General features: G+C 18.4%; 5 protein-coding genes and 1 non-coding gene across 6 annotated transcripts; 5 read left to right on the top strand and 1 right to left on the bottom strand.

Moving 5' to 3' along the window:
- Positions 1-149: 149 nt before the first annotated feature.
- On the top strand, positions 150-1,958 carry PGSY75_1222500 (putative ATP-binding protein; the record flags this gene model as incomplete). Its single annotated transcript, XM_018786802.1, has 7 exons — positions 150-267; positions 792-890; positions 1,035-1,120; positions 1,253-1,329; positions 1,419-1,470; positions 1,547-1,613; positions 1,714-1,958. The coding sequence occupies 7 exons, from the start codon at positions 150-152 to the stop codon at positions 1,956-1,958; spliced, it is 744 nt and encodes a 247-aa protein (XP_018640667.1).
- Positions 1,959-2,894: 936 nt separating this feature from the next.
- On the bottom strand, positions 2,895-10,151 carry PGSY75_1222400 (transcription factor with AP2 domain(s); the record flags this gene model as incomplete). The annotated part of the gene is made up of 1 exon (XM_018786801.1): positions 2,895-10,151. One exon carries the CDS (start codon positions 10,149-10,151, stop codon positions 2,895-2,897), a length of 7,257 nt encoding a protein of 2,418 aa, XP_018640666.1.
- Positions 10,152-13,925: 3,774 nt separating this feature from the next.
- Positions 13,926-16,388, top strand: PGSY75_1222300 (putative endoplasmin; the record flags this gene model as incomplete). Its single annotated transcript, XM_018786800.1, has 1 exon — positions 13,926-16,388. The coding sequence occupies one exon, from the start codon at positions 13,926-13,928 to the stop codon at positions 16,386-16,388; it is 2,463 nt and encodes an 820-aa protein (XP_018640665.1).
- A 1,378-nt stretch (positions 16,389-17,766) lies between these two features.
- Positions 17,767-17,914, top strand: PGSY75_1222200. Its single transcript, XR_001974544.1, has one exon. It is a non-coding gene; the product is annotated as a small nucleolar RNA snoR15 (small nucleolar RNA).
- An 846-nt stretch (positions 17,915-18,760) lies between these two features.
- PGSY75_1222100 (hypothetical protein) lies at positions 18,761-20,317 on the top strand (the record flags this gene model as incomplete). The annotated part of the gene is made up of 1 exon (XM_018786799.1): positions 18,761-20,317. The coding sequence occupies one exon, from the start codon at positions 18,761-18,763 to the stop codon at positions 20,315-20,317; it is 1,557 nt and encodes a 518-aa protein (XP_018640664.1).
- Positions 20,318-21,313: 996 nt separating this feature from the next.
- On the top strand, positions 21,314-23,008 carry PGSY75_1222000 (conserved protein, unknown function; the record flags this gene model as incomplete). The annotated part of the gene is made up of 1 exon (XM_018786798.1): positions 21,314-23,008. One exon carries the CDS (start codon positions 21,314-21,316, stop codon positions 23,006-23,008), a length of 1,695 nt encoding a protein of 564 aa, XP_018640663.1.
- Positions 23,009-23,929: the final 921 nt, after the last annotated feature.

Below are 23,929 nucleotides of genomic sequence, written 5' to 3'. Positions count from 1 at the left end.
TTTTTTTTTTTTTTTTTTTTTTTTTTTTTTTTTTTTTTTTTTTTTTTTTTTTTGGTTAAATAAAAAGCGAAAAATAATATATTTGATAACATTTAACTTTTATTTTGTTTTTATCAATATATATATTTTCCTTAAAAAAAAAAAAAAAAATGAATGTTCTTGGTTTAATATCAGGAGGAAAAGATAGTATACAAAATCTTTGTTATTGCCATAAAAATGGTCATACAATTATTGCCTTAGCACATTTAATTCCTTATGAATATCAGAGTAAAATATTTTTATAATTTTTTTTTTTAAGTTACACATATTTATACTCACCTTAGTACTCGCTTATGATGTTATGTTTTTTTTTTTTTTTTTTTTTCTGTAATAATTTTTTTAAATATATAAATTAAGTATAGCGAATCTTTTTTTTTTTTTTTTTTTTTTTTAAAAGGGTTATATACATATTATGTGTGTATATATATATATAACATATACGCTCAGTATTATATATATTTATTTTACATATATTGTATATGTATATATATATATTTTTTTTTTTTTTATATATTATAATTTATTATATGGTTGTTTACACATTGAAAAAGAGAATACATATGGAAAAAAGAAAAAAAAAAAAAAAAAAATTTAAGAATACATATCCACTTTATTTTTTTTTTTTTATATTTATGATATATTTTTGAGTATACATGATTATATATTAATTTATTATATATATATATATATATTTATTTATTTTATTATTTTTTTTTTTTTTTATGTTGTCTTTGCATTCTTTTATTTTGAAGATGAAACGGACAGTTTTATGTATCAAAGTGCGGGATTTGAATTAGTCCCTTCTATTGCGAGATGTATGGAGAAACCATTAATTCAGCATGAAATTAAAAGTAAAAAAAAATATATATATATATATATATATATAATAAATAATATAATGAGATATTTATAATATATTTTATTTTTACAAATTTATATGAATATTTTGTTTTGTTTTGTTTTGTTTTATTTTTTTATTTTTCTGTTATTTAAAGGAAAAGCAATTAAACTTGATTTAGCGTATACTTATGATCCAAATGATGAAGTGGAAGATCTTTTTGAATTAATATATAAAGCAAAAGTACATATAAATCTGAAAGAAGAAAAAAAATTACTATTCACACATATATATATATATATATATATATATATGTGTATATAAAATAATCGTTTTGATGTTCAATTTTTTTTTTCTTTTTTTAAATCTTTCCAGACACAATTCCCAAGTATTAATGCAGTATCTTGTGGCGCCATAAAATCAACTTATCAAAAAAAGAGATTAGAACATGTGTATGAAAAAAAAAAAAAAATATATATATATATAAAATATTTATATATATATATAATATATATATGTATTTTTTTTTTTTTTTTTTAAGATGTGAAAGATTGAATTTAGACATTTTAACATATTTATGGGATCGAGACCAGGTAATATTAAAAAAAAAAAAAAAAAAAAATTGCAATATACATATATATATATATATATATATATTAAATTTGATAGAAAGAAATTCTTCAAGGTATGATAAATGATGGGGTAGAAGCAATAATAGTTAAAATTGCATCATATGGTAAGATGAATATAAAAATATAATGAATGACATATAAAAATGTATATGTGTACATATATATAATGCACGTCTTTTTTTTTTTTTTTTTTTTTTCTTGAAGGATTAAAAAAGGAACATGTTGGAAAATCAATAAAAGAAATGTATGAATATTTAAAAATGATCAGCGAGAAGTATGGCTTGAATATTTGTGGAGAAGGAGGAGAATATGAAACAGCTACATTGGATTGTCCCCTTTTTAAACATAAAATTATAATTGAAGATTATGAAATAATACAACACACTGATGATTTAGTAAGCCCAGTGTTTTTATTTAAGCCTTTGAAATGGAAATTAGAAAAAAAATAAAAAATTTTAATAATATAAATTCCATCTATTTTTTTTTTTTTTTTGAATTATATACGTATTATTTATAATAATTAAACATTTGAAGCATTATTTGTTGTAAGAACAAAAAAAATTATGATTATATATATAATGTTTTAATTTTAAATATGGATACTTGTTTTGTAAATGCTCCAATTAAGATATTTATTTTATATTATAGTGCGCACAAGCACATATATGTTGTATGTATATTTATTTATTTATTTATTTTCTGTCTGTACACGAAATATAAACATTTTTCATTTTTATAATAATTAATAAAACTAAAATTAAATTGTCTTTTCTTAATATTAACAAAAAAAAAAAAAAAATATAATAAAAAATAAAAATTACAAATATATAAGAAAGTTTGGACAATACGCTGCATTATATAAATATAAATAAATATATATATATATATATATGCAATAAAACAAAAAAATAAAAGAATAAAAGAAAATAAAAACTAAATAATAAAATTAAAATAAAATTAAAATAAAATTAAAAAAAAATTAAAATAAAATTAAAAAAAAATTAAAATTCTTATTTGGTCTAAATTAAAAAATTAATATTTATAAAATTTCGTAGATAAATCGACATAACATATCCTTTATATATAATTTTAATAAATACAAAAAAAGGCTATTTTATTTTGTTTATTCATTTATATATTTATTTTTATTTTATTTTTTTTGCGCCTTATTTTTATATCACGTATGAATATTCTTTTGAAGCGATACCTCAAGGATTAATTTTTTTTTTTAAAAAAAAAAGGGGTATTTTTAAAGGTGCATATTATTAAAAAAAGAGAATAATGAAATTTAAAGATTAAAAAATTGAAAAATATATTTATATACATATATGTTATATATATAATAATATTACAATTTTTTTTTTTTTTTTTTCCCCTTCTTTCTATTAATGGTTCATGTGAAAATTGGAGTTACCAAATATTTGTGATGCCTTTTGATAATTTTTTGTGGGGTGGTTATTATTTACATACTGATAATTCTCATTTAAATGTACATTCCTTATAGGGCTTTCTGTATTTGTAAAATGTTGATTATTTTGTATGGGAACAATAAAATTTTTATTATTCTTTTCATATTGGTAATTATGGTTAGTCGTAATATTATTATTATTATGTATGTCCTCATTGCTTTGCATAATTTTATTTTCCTTCTCATGAAAATTATTATATGAGCAATTATTTAGGATATTATTATAAACGTGATTTATTTCATTGCATGTATTATTACTATTGTTCACATTTTTTGTTATGCTATTATTATTTTGTCCTTGAATAGAATGATTATAATTATTAATATAATTATTATTATAATTATTATTATTATTAATATAATTATTATTATAATTATAATTATTATTATTATTAATATAATTATTATCATTATTATAATTAATATTATTATTATTATTATTATTATTATTATTATTATTACACATTTGTTTGTTATTTATATATGCATTATACACAGTATTATCATTTACAATGTTCTGGTAATTTTTTAGATCACTTCTCTTATATTCATCATTTTTATTATTATAATTGTTATTATTAAATTTCTCTTTTGTATAGTATATTATATCCTTCATTTGTGACTGGTGATCTTTTTTATTTGACATATGATTATAATTGTTATTCATATAATTATTGCTATTAATTGATGGGTTATTCAAGGTGTTAATATAGTTTGTACTATTATTTAACTGTGGATTTAATAATTCTGTATATATTTGTTTATCTGTTTGATTATTTTTTATTTTTGTAAAATCTTGTATTTTATTTTTTGTGTTTTTATTGATTTGTAACATTTGTGGATTTTGTTTTTTTTTTTTTTTTGGTGGGGGGAGGAGAGGGGATCCTTCATTATTATTTTCTTGTTCATATTGTATCATTAGATCTTGCTTAGTATTTATATAATTGTTTTGTGTATTCAAATAAATATCTTGAATATTTTTTTCAGAGAAATTATTTGTATAGTTATTTGGTAAGACATATTGATAATTTATATTTTCTTTACAATTTTTATAGTTTTGATGCTTTTCATAAGGTTGTAAATTTTCATACTTGTCTTTGTATGTATTCGAAGAAATATTTTCTCTTTTTTGTTTATCTATAATGGTTGATATATATTTATCATTATGATAAGTATCATTAAATGTATGATTAGTATGGTAAATATGTTGACTTAGTTGACTATCATTATAATTTGTGTTGTTAGGATAATAATTCATATTATCATTAATATTATGATTAATTTTTCTTTTCTTTTTTTTTTTTTCCTGATTATTATTTTTTCTTACTTGATCTATTTTCTCTTTCTTTTTTTTGGGTGGCTCATATAAATCATAATTATTATTATAATGATTTTGCTCATTTAATTTATCGGAAGAATTAAAATTTATTAAATCATATGTATTCATATCGTTATTCTTTAAAATATTATTAATCAAGGGATATGCATGTTTTGTAAAATTATTATTTAGAATACTAGCCGTTGTAATATAATTCACATTTTCTTCTCTACATTTAATAGCTAGCTTACGAGCTTTTTCAAATCCATATTTTTTAACAGAAAAATATTTATGAACAGTTTTACAGTTGGCTCTCCAATGAGATACCCATATTTTTTGTTTCCTATCATAACTAACACCTGTTATTTTGGGTATATTTTTATCGTCATCAAATATTTCTTCGTCGTAACATAGAGGATCTATATTTATATTATTATTATCTAAGTCTTCTTCTTTGTATATATTATTATTATGGAAATTATTTATTTTTTTATCATTATGGTTTGTAATATCAGTTACAACACTATCTCTTATATTATTCACAACAGGGTTTATTGTGTTTGCATTATTTTCCATATTTTTTTCTTCCTTATTATCATTCATATAATATGATGAATTATCATTCACACAACATGATGTATTATCATTCACACAACATGATGTATTATCATTCACACAACATGATGTATTATCATTCACACAAAATGATGTATTATCATTCATATTATTTAAGGTACATGAAGAAACAAAATTGTTATTACTGCATAATTGATCAATATTATTATTATTATTATTATTATTATATATATTTGTATCGATTAAATCATTTTTGTTATTCATAATAGGTCCTACTTTCAATGATTCTTTATTATTACACATATGTAAATTATTATAATTTTCATTATCTATATAATATTGCTTATGTCCTATAATATCATTTTTTATAAATGGTGATATCATTTGTTCTCCTATATTATCCTTTTTATTATTTCTTATGTTTTTATTTGATTCATTTGTTAATGTCATTTTTGTAAAAGTATCCATACCATTTTTTGCTCTCATGTTTTTCTTGTTTCCCTCTAAATTTTGATTGACATTCTTTGAACTGTTAATTATATTATTATTAAATAAATTATTAGATAATTTAGGGACCATATTATTATCATTTTCAATTTTCCTATTTGTATATAAACCATTAATATAACTTTCTAACTGATTTAAATTTTTATTTATTTCATATTCAGGAGTAGAACTAACTGTTGTAAAAGAACAAAAGCTATCCTTATTTAATGTGGATGGTATATTAGATATATTTCCTTCTTTCTTATCTTCAGAATTATTAATATGTATTTCTCGATTCTCATTATTATTACATATATTTTGTATATTATTGTATCTATTATAATTCATATTTATATCATTAATATTTTCATTTTCTTCGACTATTGTATTATAATGAGGTTCTTCTATATCCTCATAAATAATGTTCTTATACACATTCATATTATTATTAACAGTATGATAATTATTATTAGTAATACTTTCATTTGAACAATTCTTATCATTTTTATATTCAACACATTCAGAAATATGTGTCATATTTTGAATATCTTCAGAATGTTTAATATTTGAATGATCATAATCCTTAAGGTTAGGTGAATATTTTACAAAATCATAATTATTTTTTAATTCACTATTTTGTATATGTCCATTAATATAATTCAAACATACATTATTTATATTATTATTATTATGATCCATAGCCATGTCTTTATTTGATTTGTAGATAAAATAAAATGGTTCATTATAATTAAATGGATATGTTTTATTTTTATTATTCCTTTTTTTAATATATCTTTTATCACCCGATATATATATTAATTTTTTGCAATGTATCGATTTGCCCATATTAAATGATGATAACCATAACTTAAGAAATAAAAATTCCTCATTAAAATTATTAATATTTTCTCTCTCCTCTATATTATGTATTTTATCATTGTTATAATATATTTCTTGTGTTTTATTTTTTTTCATATTTTTTTCTATAGATATATTATTTAAAATAGAATAAGACGAAGAATCATTTGGATGACAAAAATTATTCGAATCAACACAACTGTGATCAAATTGTTGTTCTTTTAAAAATGGTTTTTCTGTATTTTGTGACGTACTATATATATCTTTTATTATTATATTCTTATTATAATTGATTTCATTATTTGTATGACAAAATGTATCATGCATGGGATGGTGGTGATCATTGTAAAAAGTATTCATTTTATTATTATTATTATTATTATCATATTTTGTTTGTACAATCCTTTCATTTTCTATATTTTGTATATGGTTCTCATTTGCTAATTTATAATTTACATTATTTGAATAATCATATATAGAATTTGTATTTTCATTATATATTTCTTTATTGTTATCATCAGGATCAAATATTGCGGTACAGTAATTTCCATACGTTATTGTTTTATTATCCTTTTCTGTGTTATTCAAAATGGTGTATGAATAATTGTTTGATTTAATAATATCATTTGTTATATGTATATTGGAAAGATCATTATTTGATTTACAATCTGTTGATATATTACTATGCACAGATACATCTATATTATTATTATTATTATTATTATTGATATGTATGATATCACAATTATTTACTACTTGTTCATTTTTATATTCATCCTCATTTATCATACATTTTTGGTAAATATCTTTATTATACTTATAAGGTATTATTCTTTCTTCCTCTTTTTGTACTCCATATACTTTTTGATTGCTATAAAAATCATCTCCACAATGATTCCTACTGTTCATATTATTCACGCCCATGTTTACTTTTTTGTATGCACTGGAGTTATATATCTCATTATTCGAAGTGCAATATTCTTCTGAATTATTTGATTTTTCATCATTGTAATTATTAATTAATAAATTATTCATATAATTATGTGTTGGTATATCTGTCGATATATTATATTCACAGTGATAATACGTTTCACCTCTATCATCATTAATATGATGCACATTTTTGTTGAACATTTTTTCATCCGTATTATTTTCCATATGTATATTGTGATTATTATTTTGTTCATATACACTTTGTATATTTTGAACTAATTGATTTTTATCATCTTTTGGATATACAACATGTTCATCATAATTTTGTGATGTATAATTTAAATTACACATATTATTAAACTGAGGTGATATATCATCACTTTTAATATTATTTGTTATAATTTTATTTTTATAATTCTGCATATGTTCTTTTGTTTCATAATTCTTTTTGTAAAAAGAATATTCTTTTTCCTTATATATTTTATTATCTTCACAAAGATTTGTATCCAAAAATTTACATTCATTATATGTATTGTTTTGTATATGATTATTTTGGTGGTGATTTATTGAATCGCCAACAAAGATATTATGGCCATTCAATGAATTAACACTTTTTATATTTGCTATATTTTCTATATGTTTTGTATTTGCTATATTTTCTATATGTTTTATATTTGCTACATTTTCTACATGTTTTATATTTGCTACATTTTCTACATGTTTTATATTTGCTACATTTTCTACATGTTTTATATTTGCTACATTTTCTACATATTTTATATTTGCTATGTTCCCTTCTTTATAATTGCCATAATTGTTATAGTATATACCATTATCTTTATTATTATTTACTTCCTGTAAGTGCTCCATATTATTTAAACTAAGCTTTTTATCGCTTGATAAATTTGTCATTGAATTATACATAACATTATGTGGTGATATATTATCACCATTTGATACATCAATATGGTTATTTATTAATTTATTGCAATCAACACAATTACGAGTATAACAATTATTACTACGAGCATTCAAATTATATGTATCTTTATTATCGACATGACCTTTTGGTGTGATATTATTATAATCATTAATTTTATTGTTATAATTAATATTGTTAGTATCATTTATAACATGACTATAATTTTCTTGATTTTTTTCTTTTACATTTAGTTCCTTCTGTTTCATATAATGAACACTTTGATCATTCATATTGTAATTATTGACCATATTATTCATATTAACATTATTTATATCTGTATATAATTTTTTATCATCATTATATTTTACCTTATATGTGTGTAATATATTAACCATATTATCCTTTTTATTAGTATTGCAGGTTTTTTTGGTGCTGTTCAATAAGCACTGATTCATTATCTTATCTACCATATTTTTATGAATGTCATTATTTGGTGCGTTCATAAAGCTTTTATTAATTATATTGTTGTTCATCATATTATTATTTAGGATACTATCAAGAACAATATTATTATTAATAATATTATTATTAATTATATTATTATAAATTATATTATTATTTTTTTCAGCATTTTTTTTTAACTCTTCTATTTGTGTGCATTTTTGGTTTGTATTTTTTATTTGATGATTCACCAAAAGGGTGTTATTATCACTTGTCTTATTGCAGGGATTGTTATTATTATGATAATGGTTATTATGATTATTACTATTATTACTATTATTACTATTACTATTCATATCAATAATGTTGTGATTTTTTATTTTTTCGCGATTTTCTTTTGAATGATATAACACTTTATTATTCTCTAATTCGTTTATATTATTATACTTTTGAGCAGATATTTTAGGTGGGTTATTTGTAACGATTTTATGAACTAAAGTATTATTAATATTATTATTATTATTATTATTATTATTATACATATTATCGTCATAAGTGCATTTTTGATTTGTGTTTTTTTTATTTACATGACAGGAAGATATATTATTATTTAATTCTTCTTTGGATTTATTCAAATTAATATTTGAATTATTATTTGTTATGTTATTATTATAATATGTATAATCAATATTATTCATATGATCATTATTATCACAGTGGATATTATATTGATTATACTTGTTATGGTATTCTTTAGGATTTTTTTCATTTATCATAATATTATCAATATTCTTATTATGAATATGTTCAATAGAATGAAAATTATGATTGCTTGCATTTTTAATTGTAACATAATTTTGAGAAGGTACCTTTTTCAACATATCATTTTTATTATATGTATATATTTCACCCCTACTTATATTATCATTTTGATTAATTATCATATCTTTTTGATTTATCATCTTTTCATTTTGATTAATCATAATATTATTCTGGTTGATTATCATATCATTTTGGTTAATCATTCTTTCATTCTTATTAATTACCATATCATTATGTTTAATCATCATATCGTTTTTATATATGATACTTTCATTTTTATTAATCATCTTTTCGTTTTCATATATGATACATTCATTTTTATTAATCATCTTTTCGTTTTTATATATGATACTTTCATTTTTATTTATCATTTCTTCATTTTTATATACGATACTTTCATTTTTGTTTTTTACTTCCTCTTGTTTATTTTTCAGATCACACATCGTATATATATTTGCCTTAGAAGCTATAATATTTTTATCATTAAATAATATGTTGTTCATATTTGTATGATCATTTTGATTAATTTTATTTATATTATAGCTCATATTATTACATGAATTGTCCTCATTATTGTTACTATGTAAATCATTATACATATTTGTATACATATTATTATACATATAAATATTTTTTTCTTCCTTATCATTAATGATTAAACTCTTCTTTTCTAGACATTCCTTATCATATGATACATTACCATCTGATGCGAAAGAATTCTTGCAAGGAGTTTTTGTTCCTTGGTTTATGCTATTATCATTATTAAAAGAAAAAGAATAATTAATATTTATTTGATTACAATTGAAAGGACTATTCATTTTTCTTGTACTTAGATTACATAAATCTTAAAGAAAAAGAAGGAAAAAAAAAAAAAAAAAAAAAAATAGAACATAGCATAACATACAAAAAAGGAAGATTAATAAAACAAAAGGTATAAATCCAAACACTTGGAATTAAACATATCTAAGGGTATAAATAAATATATATATATATATATTTATTTATTTATTTATTTGTTCATATTAACATATTTTTATATGTGATATGTTGGTTCCTCCATTTTTAAAATTTCACAAATATATAAATCCAATACAAAGATAATGTATTTTTTTAATATATTTTTAATGTAAATATATTATCTTCATTAAAAAGTTACATTACATATAATATATTCATTAAATAATAAGAAGAATAAACACACACATATAAATATAAACATATATATATATATATATATATATTTATTTATTTTTGTTTCTTAAAATATAAAAAGCAATCATAAATATAAATATAAATGTATACTCGATTAAAATAGTAGAAATGATATACAAGTGATTCTTATGATAAATGAAATATATAATGGTCTATACATAACATATGTATACATATATATAATATGGTTGTTTACACTCGTTATATTATTAAAGTGGATTATGAAATATAATACAATCGTGCAATAATATATTATATATATATATATATATATATATAACAATTTAAATAAAACAAAAAGAAAAAAAAGAAAGAAAAAAACAAATACATAAAATACACATATAAATACATATATTATTATAAATATTGTTTTGTGTTCAAAAGCAGAGTAATAAATTATTTATATTCAAAATTTTGTTTTATTTTTCTTTTCTTATATATATATATATTTACATAAGGAGAAAAATAAACGATGACAAATAATGTCTACAAATATATTCATCAAGTTTATTATTATATACATTAAATGAACACACAAAAATAAATTACACTTAAAATACTACCTTATAAATATAAAAAAAATTTTATGTTTTTTTTTTTTTTTTTTTTTTTATATATTTAATAGTTAAATGTTCTCTTGAGATTTCATAATATAATTTTATATTATCTAAAAAAAGATTAAAAATATATGAATCTCCTTCAATATATAATATACAAATATATATATATATATATTTTTTTTTAAAATTTATAAAAACAAAATGAGAAAATATAAGTAAAAAGTACTTAATATATAATAAACAAAATTGTAGTATATATTTGTATATACATAATATATAATACAATTTATATATATGTATAAATAAGTATCTATATATATATATAATATATATATAACACAATAAAGAAGATGAAAGAATATATATAAAATAATAAAGTTAATAGATATACAAAAATTATAAAAACTTTAAATATTTATATATATATTATATTTAAAAAAAGCAAAATATATATTTAGAAGAAATGATACAAATATATATAATATTATTTGTATAATATAATATATATGTGATACATTTTCCCATTGATATTAAAATAATATATATATATATATATATATATATAAAGATATATTTTTTCACATTTAAATTTATTAAGGTGTATTATATATAGGTATTAAATTCAAATATTTTAAAATAATAAAATATATTTTATATGGTTAGATACTATTTTGAATTTAAAAAAAAAAAAAAAAAAAAAAACACATTCTATTATAATATATATAGCGTCATCTTGTATTTTATTTAAAGAAAAAAAAAAAAATAAATAATTATTATATATATATATATTTTTTTTTTTTGAATACTATTACAAAGATATTAATAAAAATAAATTAAAAATTAATAATATATGATAATTTTATTTTAAAATTGATACAAAAAGGCGTACACCTTAATATTATAATACATATAAGGTGGATATTTATTTTATTATTTAGATACCCCCTACAAATATATGTACACATAAATATATGCATATATAAAAATAAAAATATTTATTTAGTACATATATAATTATGTATTATATAAATTATATATATAAATATATTATATACTATTAAAAAAAAAAAATATATATATATATATTTTACATAAATCGCACACATATAAAAAAATAAATATATATTATATAATATATATATAAATTGTTATATATATATATATATCACCATCATATATTAATATATTTATAAATCAAAATATATTAATGTCTTTGTTATATTATTCATTTTAATATTTGAAAAAAAAAATCATCTTAATATTGCTACTTTTTTTTTTTTTTTTTAAATTAGTAATTAATACCTTCTTATCCGAAATAATTTAATAAATATAAAAATATATATATAAAATAAAGAAATAATAAAGATTAGATAAATATACATATATGTTTAGTTGTACTCCTAATATTATTTGTTTATAAAGAAAAACAATATATGGATTTAATATTAATAGGAAAAAAAAAAAAAAAAAAAAATTGAATAACTATGCTAAGAAGGAATATATTTTATATAGTATTTCCTTATTTTACATTTTTGCTTAAATAATATATAATTAAATATATGTATATAAATATATATATATATATATATATATATATATTTATTTATTTTTCCCTTATGAACAAATTGATTGATGATCAAATGTTAAAAATGTTTACGAATTTTATATTTATTTTGTTTTCCATTATAAATAATAATATACCATTATATATATATATTTTTAAGAAAAAATAGATGTGTATCTCCATATATATATTATATATATATATATAATATAATTATTATTTTTGTTTCCTTTGCGTACATATTTTATTTTAAGGAAAATTAATTGTTCAAAATAAAAAAAAAATATATATTTATATATTTGTAAATATTCTTTTTTTTTTCCCCTTTTATTTTATTTTTTTATATAATCTTATTTTAATAATTTTAAAAAATATGAGAACAACAAAAAAAAAAAAAATTTAAATAAAAAAAATTTACTAATAAGAATATAATAATAAATAAACAAATAAATAAGAATATTTAAGTTATTTATAAAACAGGTTAATAATTATTATATATTATTTATATTTATAGCATAAAAAAGCAAGTAGAAAAATTTATATATGGGCTTCTTCAAAGAAAAAGTGGAATTTACGTATATATCTAAAGCGTATATAAATATAAAAAAATAGGATCGTACACAAATAAATACATAATAAATAATAAAATATAATAATATATGTATAAATTTATTAATAGGGATATTAAATATTATATGTATATATATATAATATAATATTTTATTGCATATATATATATATAAATATATATATACATAATATAAAAAAAAAAAAAAAAAAAAAAAAAATGTAAAAAAATGTAAATATTTTTTATTTTCATTTTTTCTTTTTTTTTTTTTTTTTTTTTATATATTCATTTTTTGATAAATACAAAACTTATTATATTTTTTAAATTAAGTGTTTTTTTGTTATGTGTTTATATATATAAAATAATATATATAATATATAAACAGAAAATTATAATAAAAGTTTCATAATATATATAATATATATTATTTTATTTATTATTTTCTTTATATATTTCTTGTGTAATTTTTTGTTTTACATTTATATTCGTATATATATATATATATATATATTTATATTTGAGAATATATACACAGTTACACTTCCATTTAGTGATACTAATTTTTGTACGTATAAAAGAATATTCTTTTTTAAAAACATAAAAAGTGTATAAATATATATATATATATATTTATTTATTTATTTTATTATTTATTCATTAAAGTGTCGTATTTTATCGTTTGGCGGAAATGAAATTAAATAAGATATATTCTTTTATTTTCCTTTTTTTTGTGTTATGCGTATTACAAGAAAATGTAAGAAGGGTCTCATGTGATAGTAGTGCTGAGGGTGATAATGGAACAAATGGTGTGTCAGAATCAGGGGATGATAAGAAGGAAATAAAAAGAGATAGAGACACATTAGAAGAAATTGAAGAAGGAGAGAAACCAACTGAATCGATGGAAAGTCATCAATATCAAACTGAAGTAACAAGATTAATGGATATTATAGTTAATTCTTTATATACTCAAAAAGAAGTATTTTTAAGAGAATTAATATCTAATGCAGCTGATGCATTAGAAAAGATTAGATTTTTATCTTTATCTGATGAAAGTGTATTAGGAGAAGAAAAGAAATTAGAAATACGTATTTCAGCAAATAAAGAAAAGAATATTTTATCAATTACAGATACAGGTATAGGTATGACAAAAGATGATTTAATAAATAATTTAGGTACAATTGCAAAATCAGGTACTTCAAACTTTTTAGAAGCTATATCTAAAAGTGGAGGAGATATGAGTTTAATTGGTCAATTTGGTGTCGGTTTTTATTCTGCATTTTTAGTAGCAGATAAAGTGATTGTATATACAAAAAATAATGAAGATGAACAATATATATGGGAATCAACTGCAGATGCTAAATTTACTATATATAAAGACCCAAGAGGAGCTACATTAAAAAGAGGTACACGTATATCATTACATCTAAAAGAAGATGCAACGAATTTATTAAATGATAAAAAATTAATGGATTTAATTTCTAAATATAGTCAATTTATACAATTCCCTATATATTTATTACATGAAAATGTATATACTGAAGAGGTCTTAGCAGATATTGCTAAAGAAATGGTAAATGATCCAAATTATGATAGTGTAAAAGTAGAAGAAACTGATGACCCAAATAAAAAAACAAGAACAGTTGAGAAGAAAGTCAAAAAATGGACACTTATGAATGAACAAAGACCTATATGGTTAAGACCACCAAAAGAATTAAAAGATGAAGATTATAATCAATTTTTTAGTGTTTTATCTGGTTATAATGATAAACCTTTATATCATATACATTTTTTTGCAGAAGGTGAAATTGAATTTAAATGTTTAATTTATATTCCATCTAAAGCACCCTCTATGAATGATCAGTTGTATGCTAAACAAAATTCTCTCAAATTATATGTTAGAAGAGTTTTAGTTGCAGATGAATTTGTTGAATTCTTACCCAGATATATGAGCTTTGTTAAGGGTGTGGTTGACAGTGATGATTTACCTCTTAATGTATCTAGAGAACAATTACAACAAAATAAAATATTGAAGGCAGTTTCTAAACGTATTGTACGTAAAATATTAGATACGTTCCATAAATTATATAAAGAAGGTAAGAAAAATAAAGAAACCCTACGATCTGAATTAGAAAATGAAAGTGATGAAGAGAAAAAAAAAGAAATTACCAAAAAATTAAGTGAACCAAGCACATATAAATTAATATATAAAGAATATAGAAAATTTTTAAAGAGTGGTTGTTATGAAGATGATATTAATCGTAATAAAATTGCAAAATTACTTTTATTCAAAACTATGCAATATCCAAAAAGTATATCTTTAGATACATATATTGAACATATGAAACCTGATCAAAAATTCATTTATTATGCTTCAGGAGATTCTTATGAATATTTAGCAAAAATACCACAATTACAAATCTTTAAGAAAAAAAATATTGATGTACTTTTCTTAACAGAATCTGTTGATGAATCATGTATACAAAGAGTACAAGAATATGAAGGAAAGAAATTTAAATCTATTCAAAAAGGAGAAATCACTTTTGAATTAACAGAAGAAGAAAAGAAAAAAGAACAACAAATGCAAAAAATGTATAAAGCATTAATTGATGTTATATCAGATACTTTAAAAAATCAAATATTCAAAGTAGAAATTTCTAGAAGATTAGTAGATGCACCATGTGCTGTTGTATCAACTGAATGGGGATTATCAGGACAAATGGAAAAATTAATGAAAATGAATGTTAGCAATTCTGATCAAATTAAAGCAATGAGTGGACAAAAAATTCTAGAAATTAATCCAAATCATCCAATTATGATAGATCTTTTAAAAAGATCAGTAACAAACCCTAAAGATCTTGAACTAACAAATAGTATTAAAATTATGTACCAATCAGCTAAATTAGCATCAGGATTTGATTTAGAAGATACTGCAGATTTGGCTCAAATTGTTTATGATCATATTAATCAAAAATTAGGAGTTGATAATAATTTAAAAATTGACGATTTAGATCCATCTATATTCGAAACCAAAAAAATTGAAGATGAAAATGACTCATCTAAATTTGAAGAGGAAATTAATATAGATGATGAAATACAAAAAAAGGATAATAATGGAGATGATGATTTAAATATTAAAAGTGACGAATTATAAGCTCACTAAAAGGAAATAATATATATATATAAATATTTATTTAAATATACTATGAAATACTATATAAATTAAATATATTCAAGTGCAAAATATACATATAAATGAAAAAAAAAAAAAAAAAAAAAAAAAAATACATATATATATAATTTTACTTTGGGTTTATATATTATTTATATATAATTAAGTGCCCCCAAAAAAAAATTAATAAATAATAGGAACAAATTAAATTTTTTTTTTTTTTTTATTATATATAAAAATATTACATATATAGAATAATTTCAAAAAAAAAAAAAAAAAAAAAAAAAAAAAAGAAAAATAAAGCAGAAAAAAAAAAATTGCAAAATAATAAAAATAAGAAAATAATTATTTATCTAATTAAATGATGAATATTAATATATTGTGGAAAAGACAAGATTATTATATATATATAATTTTATTCGATTTATATATAAATTTATATAATATATATATAAAATACATACTTGAATGCTTGATATAATTTTTTTTTTTTTTTTTTTTTTTTTATTTTAAATACAAAGATCAATTTTTATGTATGTTCATAAAAACGCATTTTCTGAACTTTATATTTAAAATAAAAAAAAAAAAAATTATTATAGATAAATAAATAAATATATATATTATATATATATATATAATTGATATAATATTAAGAATTAATAATCATATACTTTTTAATACTTAATAATACAATATATATGTTATTATTAAGATAATTGTATATAATATCTTATATACATGTTATAGGAAAAATATTAAATAATTTTTTTACAATTATTTAATAGATATATACATTACGGTTCGAACTTTAATAATATATATATATATATAATATATAATATAATATTTCTTTTTTTTTTTTTTTTTTCGATTATGTAAATTAAATTATACAGTATAGAAAATTATGTAATCCTAAATTTATATATTTTCTATACACTATATGAATAAAACTTAATACGCATATTTTTATAAATTTTATTTTTTAAGTGAAATATAATATAATTTTATAAAAATATATACATTTTATATTTTCCAAAGTGTTATATATATATATATATATATATATATTATATCCATTGAATATTTTCTATATATATTTCCAGTATACAATATTTTAAAATAACAAATTAAATTAAAATATTAATATGTCATTTTAATAATAAAAGAATGGGTATATATATGTTTCTATTTGTGTTTTGGACGTATTTTTTTTTGATATAATTTTATTATTTGTTTTTCTTAAAAGAATCATTATTAATAATTCTAACATATGTTGAAAGATAATAACGAAAGAATAGTTACATAATTTATATTTAAAAAATTAGTATATAGAAATAAGGTTATTCTTTTTCTTTTCTTTTTTATATGATGAGAAAATTTAATTGGCGATATTGTTATTTATATTATGCTTACTTTTAATTCTTTGAAAGTATGTATAAAAAATAATGAAGTAAATGAGCGTCAAAAGAATGAGTAGTTTTCAATCTGATAAAAAAAAAAAAGAAAAAAAAAAAAAAAGTAACAATCCGAAAGCTTTTATTTCCATCTATATAATCATATATATATAATATATATTTTGTATTGTAAGTTCAGTTTTGCAATTTAGTATATTCCTTTATATATATATATATATAATTTTCATTTTAATTGTTTTATAAACTTATGAAATAAAAAAAAATAATAATAAAATAATATATTTGTATATATTAATTATATAAAATAAATACTTATTAAAAATGGGCATTTATAAAATTTATATAGCATTCTTATTTTACACACAAGAGGGAACTCATTCATAGAAATAAAAAAAAAAAAATAATAATAAATGAAATAAAATAAAATAAAATAATATAAAATAAAATAATATAAAATAAAATAATATAAAATAATATAATATAATATAAAATAAAATAATAATCTTATAATATATATATATATTTATATATATCCCATTTAAATACAATATATATATAAAAGAATATTTTTATATTTACTCATTTAATAAAATATATAATAATATTCAATATTAAAGAAAAGAAGAGGGGAATATTATTTTTTTATGAAATTTATATGACCTTTATATTTCTCTCAAAATTTTTTTTATAAATGATTATTTTTTTTCATCAAAAATACAACCATAGATTTAGAACTTAGTTATGTTGTAAATATATAATATAGCAGTATAATAAATATATTATGTATATGTGAGTACTCCATTTGATATATTAAAAGTAAGAAATTGTTTTTTTCTGATCATAAAAAAGCATATATATATATATATATATGTGTATGTATATTCTATTATAACCTGTTAAATATATATCTCATATATATGATTATTTAATTATGTTAAAATGGAAAGGAACTTATTAAATAATGATTATTCAGTAAAGAATAAGAATCGTTTATATAATTATAATATATACAAGAATAATAAGTATGAAATAGGTCCAAGGAAGTTATATCATTTGTTAATACGTGTAGGTATAACATTCTTAACCATATTTATAGTTTCTCTATTTATAAAACATAATACGTTTAAGGAAAAGAATAATTTGTTTCTTATGGTTACTAGTCCAGATGTGTTAGAACTATTTAATTGTTTAGGATTTCCATCTAATAGTAAAGAAATAGTATATGGGAAATTAGAAAACTGGGGATTTAATTTATCTGATATTGGTGATATAGAAATAAATAAAAATTATAAAGATGAAGATTTGTCTACTTATAAATATTCTATAAATACATATAAGAATATATTGTTATCTTCCTTTGAAGTAAATAAAGTGAATAGTTTAATTGATAAAAATAACTTATTATATATGTATTTAGAATTATTAAAAAAAAAAGAAATAAAAACATTTTATGAGTTTTTAAATACTTTCATGATATTACAAGATTTAAATTGTTTGCCTGTAAATTATAAGGGAATATATATTAATGGGAATTTATTTATCCGCAAAAATGAATATGATATATTTAAATCTGATATAAATGTTATAAAAGAAAGAAATAGTAAAATGTTAATTGAAGAAGAACCATATTTATATTTAACACATCATGGAGGTAAGAAAAAGAATTCTATTCATAATATTTGTAAATTTTCAAGAGATGGATATTTTTTAGGATCTGTTTTGTTACCCTTTGAAGAAAATGGTATATTTTTTAATTCTATAAGTTTAAGAGGATTATTATTATATGAAAAGAAATTATATGTTGCAGATTCATTTAAAGAGAATTCAAAAATTCTAATCTTTTCAGATAGTATATCTAATTTATCAAATAGAAGAGAATATATTTCTACATTTATAACACAAAATTATAAAACCAATCCATTAATGATACATCCATATGGTATAAAAAAATATAATGATTATTTTTATATAAGTTCACAAAATACAGGAACTGTTTTACGTTTTAACGTAGAAAATGGACAACTAGGAGAACCAGTAGATTTATATAAAAACACATCGCAAGGTTTAGTAATTAAATTAAATAACAATGATGAAATACGTGGTCTTGATTTTGATAATACTGGAAAATGTTATGTTTCAAATAAACAAGTAGGTGTACAAATATATGATACGAATTTTAAGCTTATAAGAATTCTTCCAGTTTTTTCTCCTATATCTATTCTTTTTAATAGTACAAATAATCATATACTAGTTGGTAGCTCAACAACACATGATATAAAAGAATATGATGTCAATAATTATGAACTTATTAAAGTTATTAAACACCCATTACTTAAACATGTTGCAGGTATAAATATATATGAGGATTCTCTTTTTGTAGTTTCTCAAAAAAAAAATAAATTATTGGAATTTTCATTATCATCTAGTTTGTTAAAAAGTATTACCATAGATGGATTCAGTGATATAGGAGAGCGTGTCATATTATCACCAACATGAAGAGATCCTATTTTCACCCCACATTATACATACATAAATAAACATAAATACACATAAATACACATAAATACACACATATATATATATATTGAGAGAAATTCATATATTTTTTCTCATTTTTATTTATAAGTCTTATAATTTTGCAGAACAATTATAAATATATATTAATATTATGTTTAGTATGTTTTCTTTTATATTATAATTTTTTTTTATCCATTTATAATATACATATATTATATATATATATATATATATATATATATATTTAATATAAGACTTCAATTTCTTCACAAACAAATTAATTTTTTATTTAAACACTTCTCCATTATTTGATTAAATAAAATAAAATAATATGAATAAAATTTATATATTTTTTTATTTGAAATTATTTTTTGGTTATCCATTATGATGATATAATAAAAAAGAAAAAAAACATATATATATAATATATATAATTTTAATTATACACATATGTTATATATATATATATATATATTTATTTATTTATTTATTTTCCATATTATATTTAAGAAAGTACATTTTACATTTTTATCATTAAAATTATTTATTTTTTAAACATATTTCTTTCAATATGATTAAGTAAAAAAATAAAAAAAATTAACACTTAACAAAATTATATACTACATTTGGTATATATATATATATATATTTTTTTTTTTTTTTTTTTCCTTATAAATTTATATTTTAGGGGAACTACAATGTTCTAAGATAATTTTATAAAAACGAAATAATATGGTATAATATATTCTTATATCTTACACATATATTTAGAAATGTACTTAATTTTTTTATTATTATAATATGGTTTTCAAAAATATTATATTTTTCAGTGTATAAAAAGATATAAATATAAGAACCCTTCATAATCGAATTTTCTTTTTTTTATTATTGTTTTTTTTTTTTTTTTTTTTTTTTTTTTTGAATTTCTATTTCAATATTTCAGAGCTGATCCTATAACATAATGATATTATTAACATGAAATTTTTTTCCCTCCTGCTCCTGTTGGTTCTCTACTTATGTGATTTGTGCTTAAGTAGAATGTTTCGCTTAAACTTTATTAAAAATAATACACCTAGAATAAAAAAAGAAAGTCAACATAATATAAGAAATATAAAAAGAGGGGTAGAAAAATTATTTAGTTCTAGCAATAAGAATAAGGATTGTGAAGTAAATACTTTTTATGGGATTAAAGAAAAAGGATTTAAAACAGATAGGGCTCCTCCTTATTTACTTAATTTTAAGAATTGCAGAGATATCTTAGCATATACAAATGATATAGATAAAGATTGTTTATTACAAATACAAAACTTGGCTAAATTAGATATAATAAAAGGACACATCACTATATTACCAGATGTACATTTAGGGAAAGGAATAATTATAGGATCTGTATTTTTAACAAAAGATTTTATTATCCCTAATGGGGTTGGTGTAGATATTGGATGTGGTGTTTTATGTATTAAAATAAATAATTTAAAAAAAAAAGATTTAAATGAAAAAATTATAAATAATATATATAATAAAATTAAGAGAAATATTCCTTTAAGTTTTGATATGCATGATCAAGGAGTGTTTGATTCAAAGAATATTTTTTCTAGTTTATTAAATACATATGGTAGTCCAAATATTAAGGGTATAATACAACCTAAACATTTTAAGCAGTTAGGTACATTGGGTGGTGGGAATCACTTTATAGAAATTGTGTATGATGCATCTAATGATTGGAACAAATTAGAAAAAGAAGAATTAAGTATAAAAGATGAAACAAATAATATAAATATGAAAGATAATATGTGCAACCAAAATGATGTAATTGAAAAAAATTGTGCAATAAATACTTCTATTTTGAATAATAAAGAAAAAAGAAATAACATTTTTAATAATAATTCTGTGCATAAAAAAAATGAAATATTAACAGAGTATAATTATTCTAATGTACATAATGATATTTCTTTAAATAATAAAAACTACGATCTATCAGATGTTTATATTTTAATCCACTCAGGTAGTCGAAATATAGGAAAAAGTGTTGCTGAATTTTATGATATATTAGCAAGTGAAGAAAGCAAAATGAAAAGAAATGATTTAGCTTACTTAGATTTAAAAAAAGATAATGGGAAAAATTATTTAAAAGACATGAAAGTGTGTTTAGAATATGCAAAATATAATAGAATATATATGATGAAAATAATTGAAAAAATTATATATGAAGAAACTAAGTGTACTTTAAATTGGGATCAATCTATAAATATACATCACAATTTTTGTAATTATGAACAAGTTGTATATCTTGATAATAATGAAATAAAAAAGGAATACATGTATGTGACAAGAAAAGGTGCTACATCCTCCAAAAAAAATCAATATGGTATTATTCCTGGGAATATGAAAACAGGTTCCTATATAGTAAAAGGTAAAGGAAATGTTTTATCATATAATTCATGTTCCCATGGTTGTGGAAGAGTATTAAGTAGAACAAAAGCAAAACAATTTATCAAACAACAAGAATTTATTGATATTATGAAAGGAGTTAAATGTGATACAAATAATAAAATTAGAGATGAAGCACCTCAAGCTTATAAAAACCTAAATCAAGTTTTAAAAAATCAGGAATCATTAATATATCTAATCAAAAAGTTAAATCCAATAATTAATATAAAGGGCTTCTAAATGAAAATAGCCACAACATAAAATTAAGGCAACATACATATATTATATATATTAAATGTAGTCATTATATATATTATATATATAATATTATTTTATTTTTTTTTTAATTTTTTTTTTTTTTTTATTATTATATTATTTTATTTTTTCTATTATTTTTAAAAAATTTACTTATTTTTTTTTTGTTATCATGCAATATATTTTTAATATGTAAATATAAAGGTTTTTTTTTTTTTTATTTTTTTTCGTCATCTAATAAAATTCAATAAATATATATTTCTATATATATATATTATATATACATAATGTATATAATATTTATTCAATATATTTAACCTATATTATTTTTTATTTTATTTTTTGAATACTGAATGGTGCAAATTGTTCTCCCCATGACCCTTATAAAAAAATATATATTCTTCTCCGGATCATAAAAAAAAATGTATTATTTGAGAATAATAAATCCTTTACATGTATGTAATATTAAAAAAATTATTAAGAAAAAATATATATATTCATATAAAATATATAATTTTTTCCTATGACAATAGGAATGTTTATTAATAAATATAATTATAATAATAATATATTTATAATAATAAATACATATTTAATAAAACATTCTTAATTATATCTATAATATAACATATGATATATTAATATACATATTATTATATATATATATATATATATATATATAACAATATTTATTCATATATACTTTTTTATTTTTGTTATTTTCGACCCAGAAAAAAAAAATATATATAAAATAATAAAAATTTTTCGATGTTGTTGCATATATTATATTTATATATAAATATATTATATATATATTAATATAAATATATGTAAAATATTTATTTTTTATTAGAAAATAAAAATATATTCATAATAATATTATACATTAATTTTTATAAAAAAAAA

This window comes from Plasmodium gaboni, chromosome 12, assembly GCF_001602025.1.
Source record: "Plasmodium gaboni strain SY75 chromosome 12, whole genome shotgun sequence".
Taxonomy (NCBI): domain Eukaryota; phylum Apicomplexa; class Aconoidasida; order Haemosporida; family Plasmodiidae; genus Plasmodium; species Plasmodium gaboni.
The sequence above is the reverse complement of the archived record's forward strand: the minus strand, read 5'-3'. Positions and strand labels throughout refer to the sequence as shown.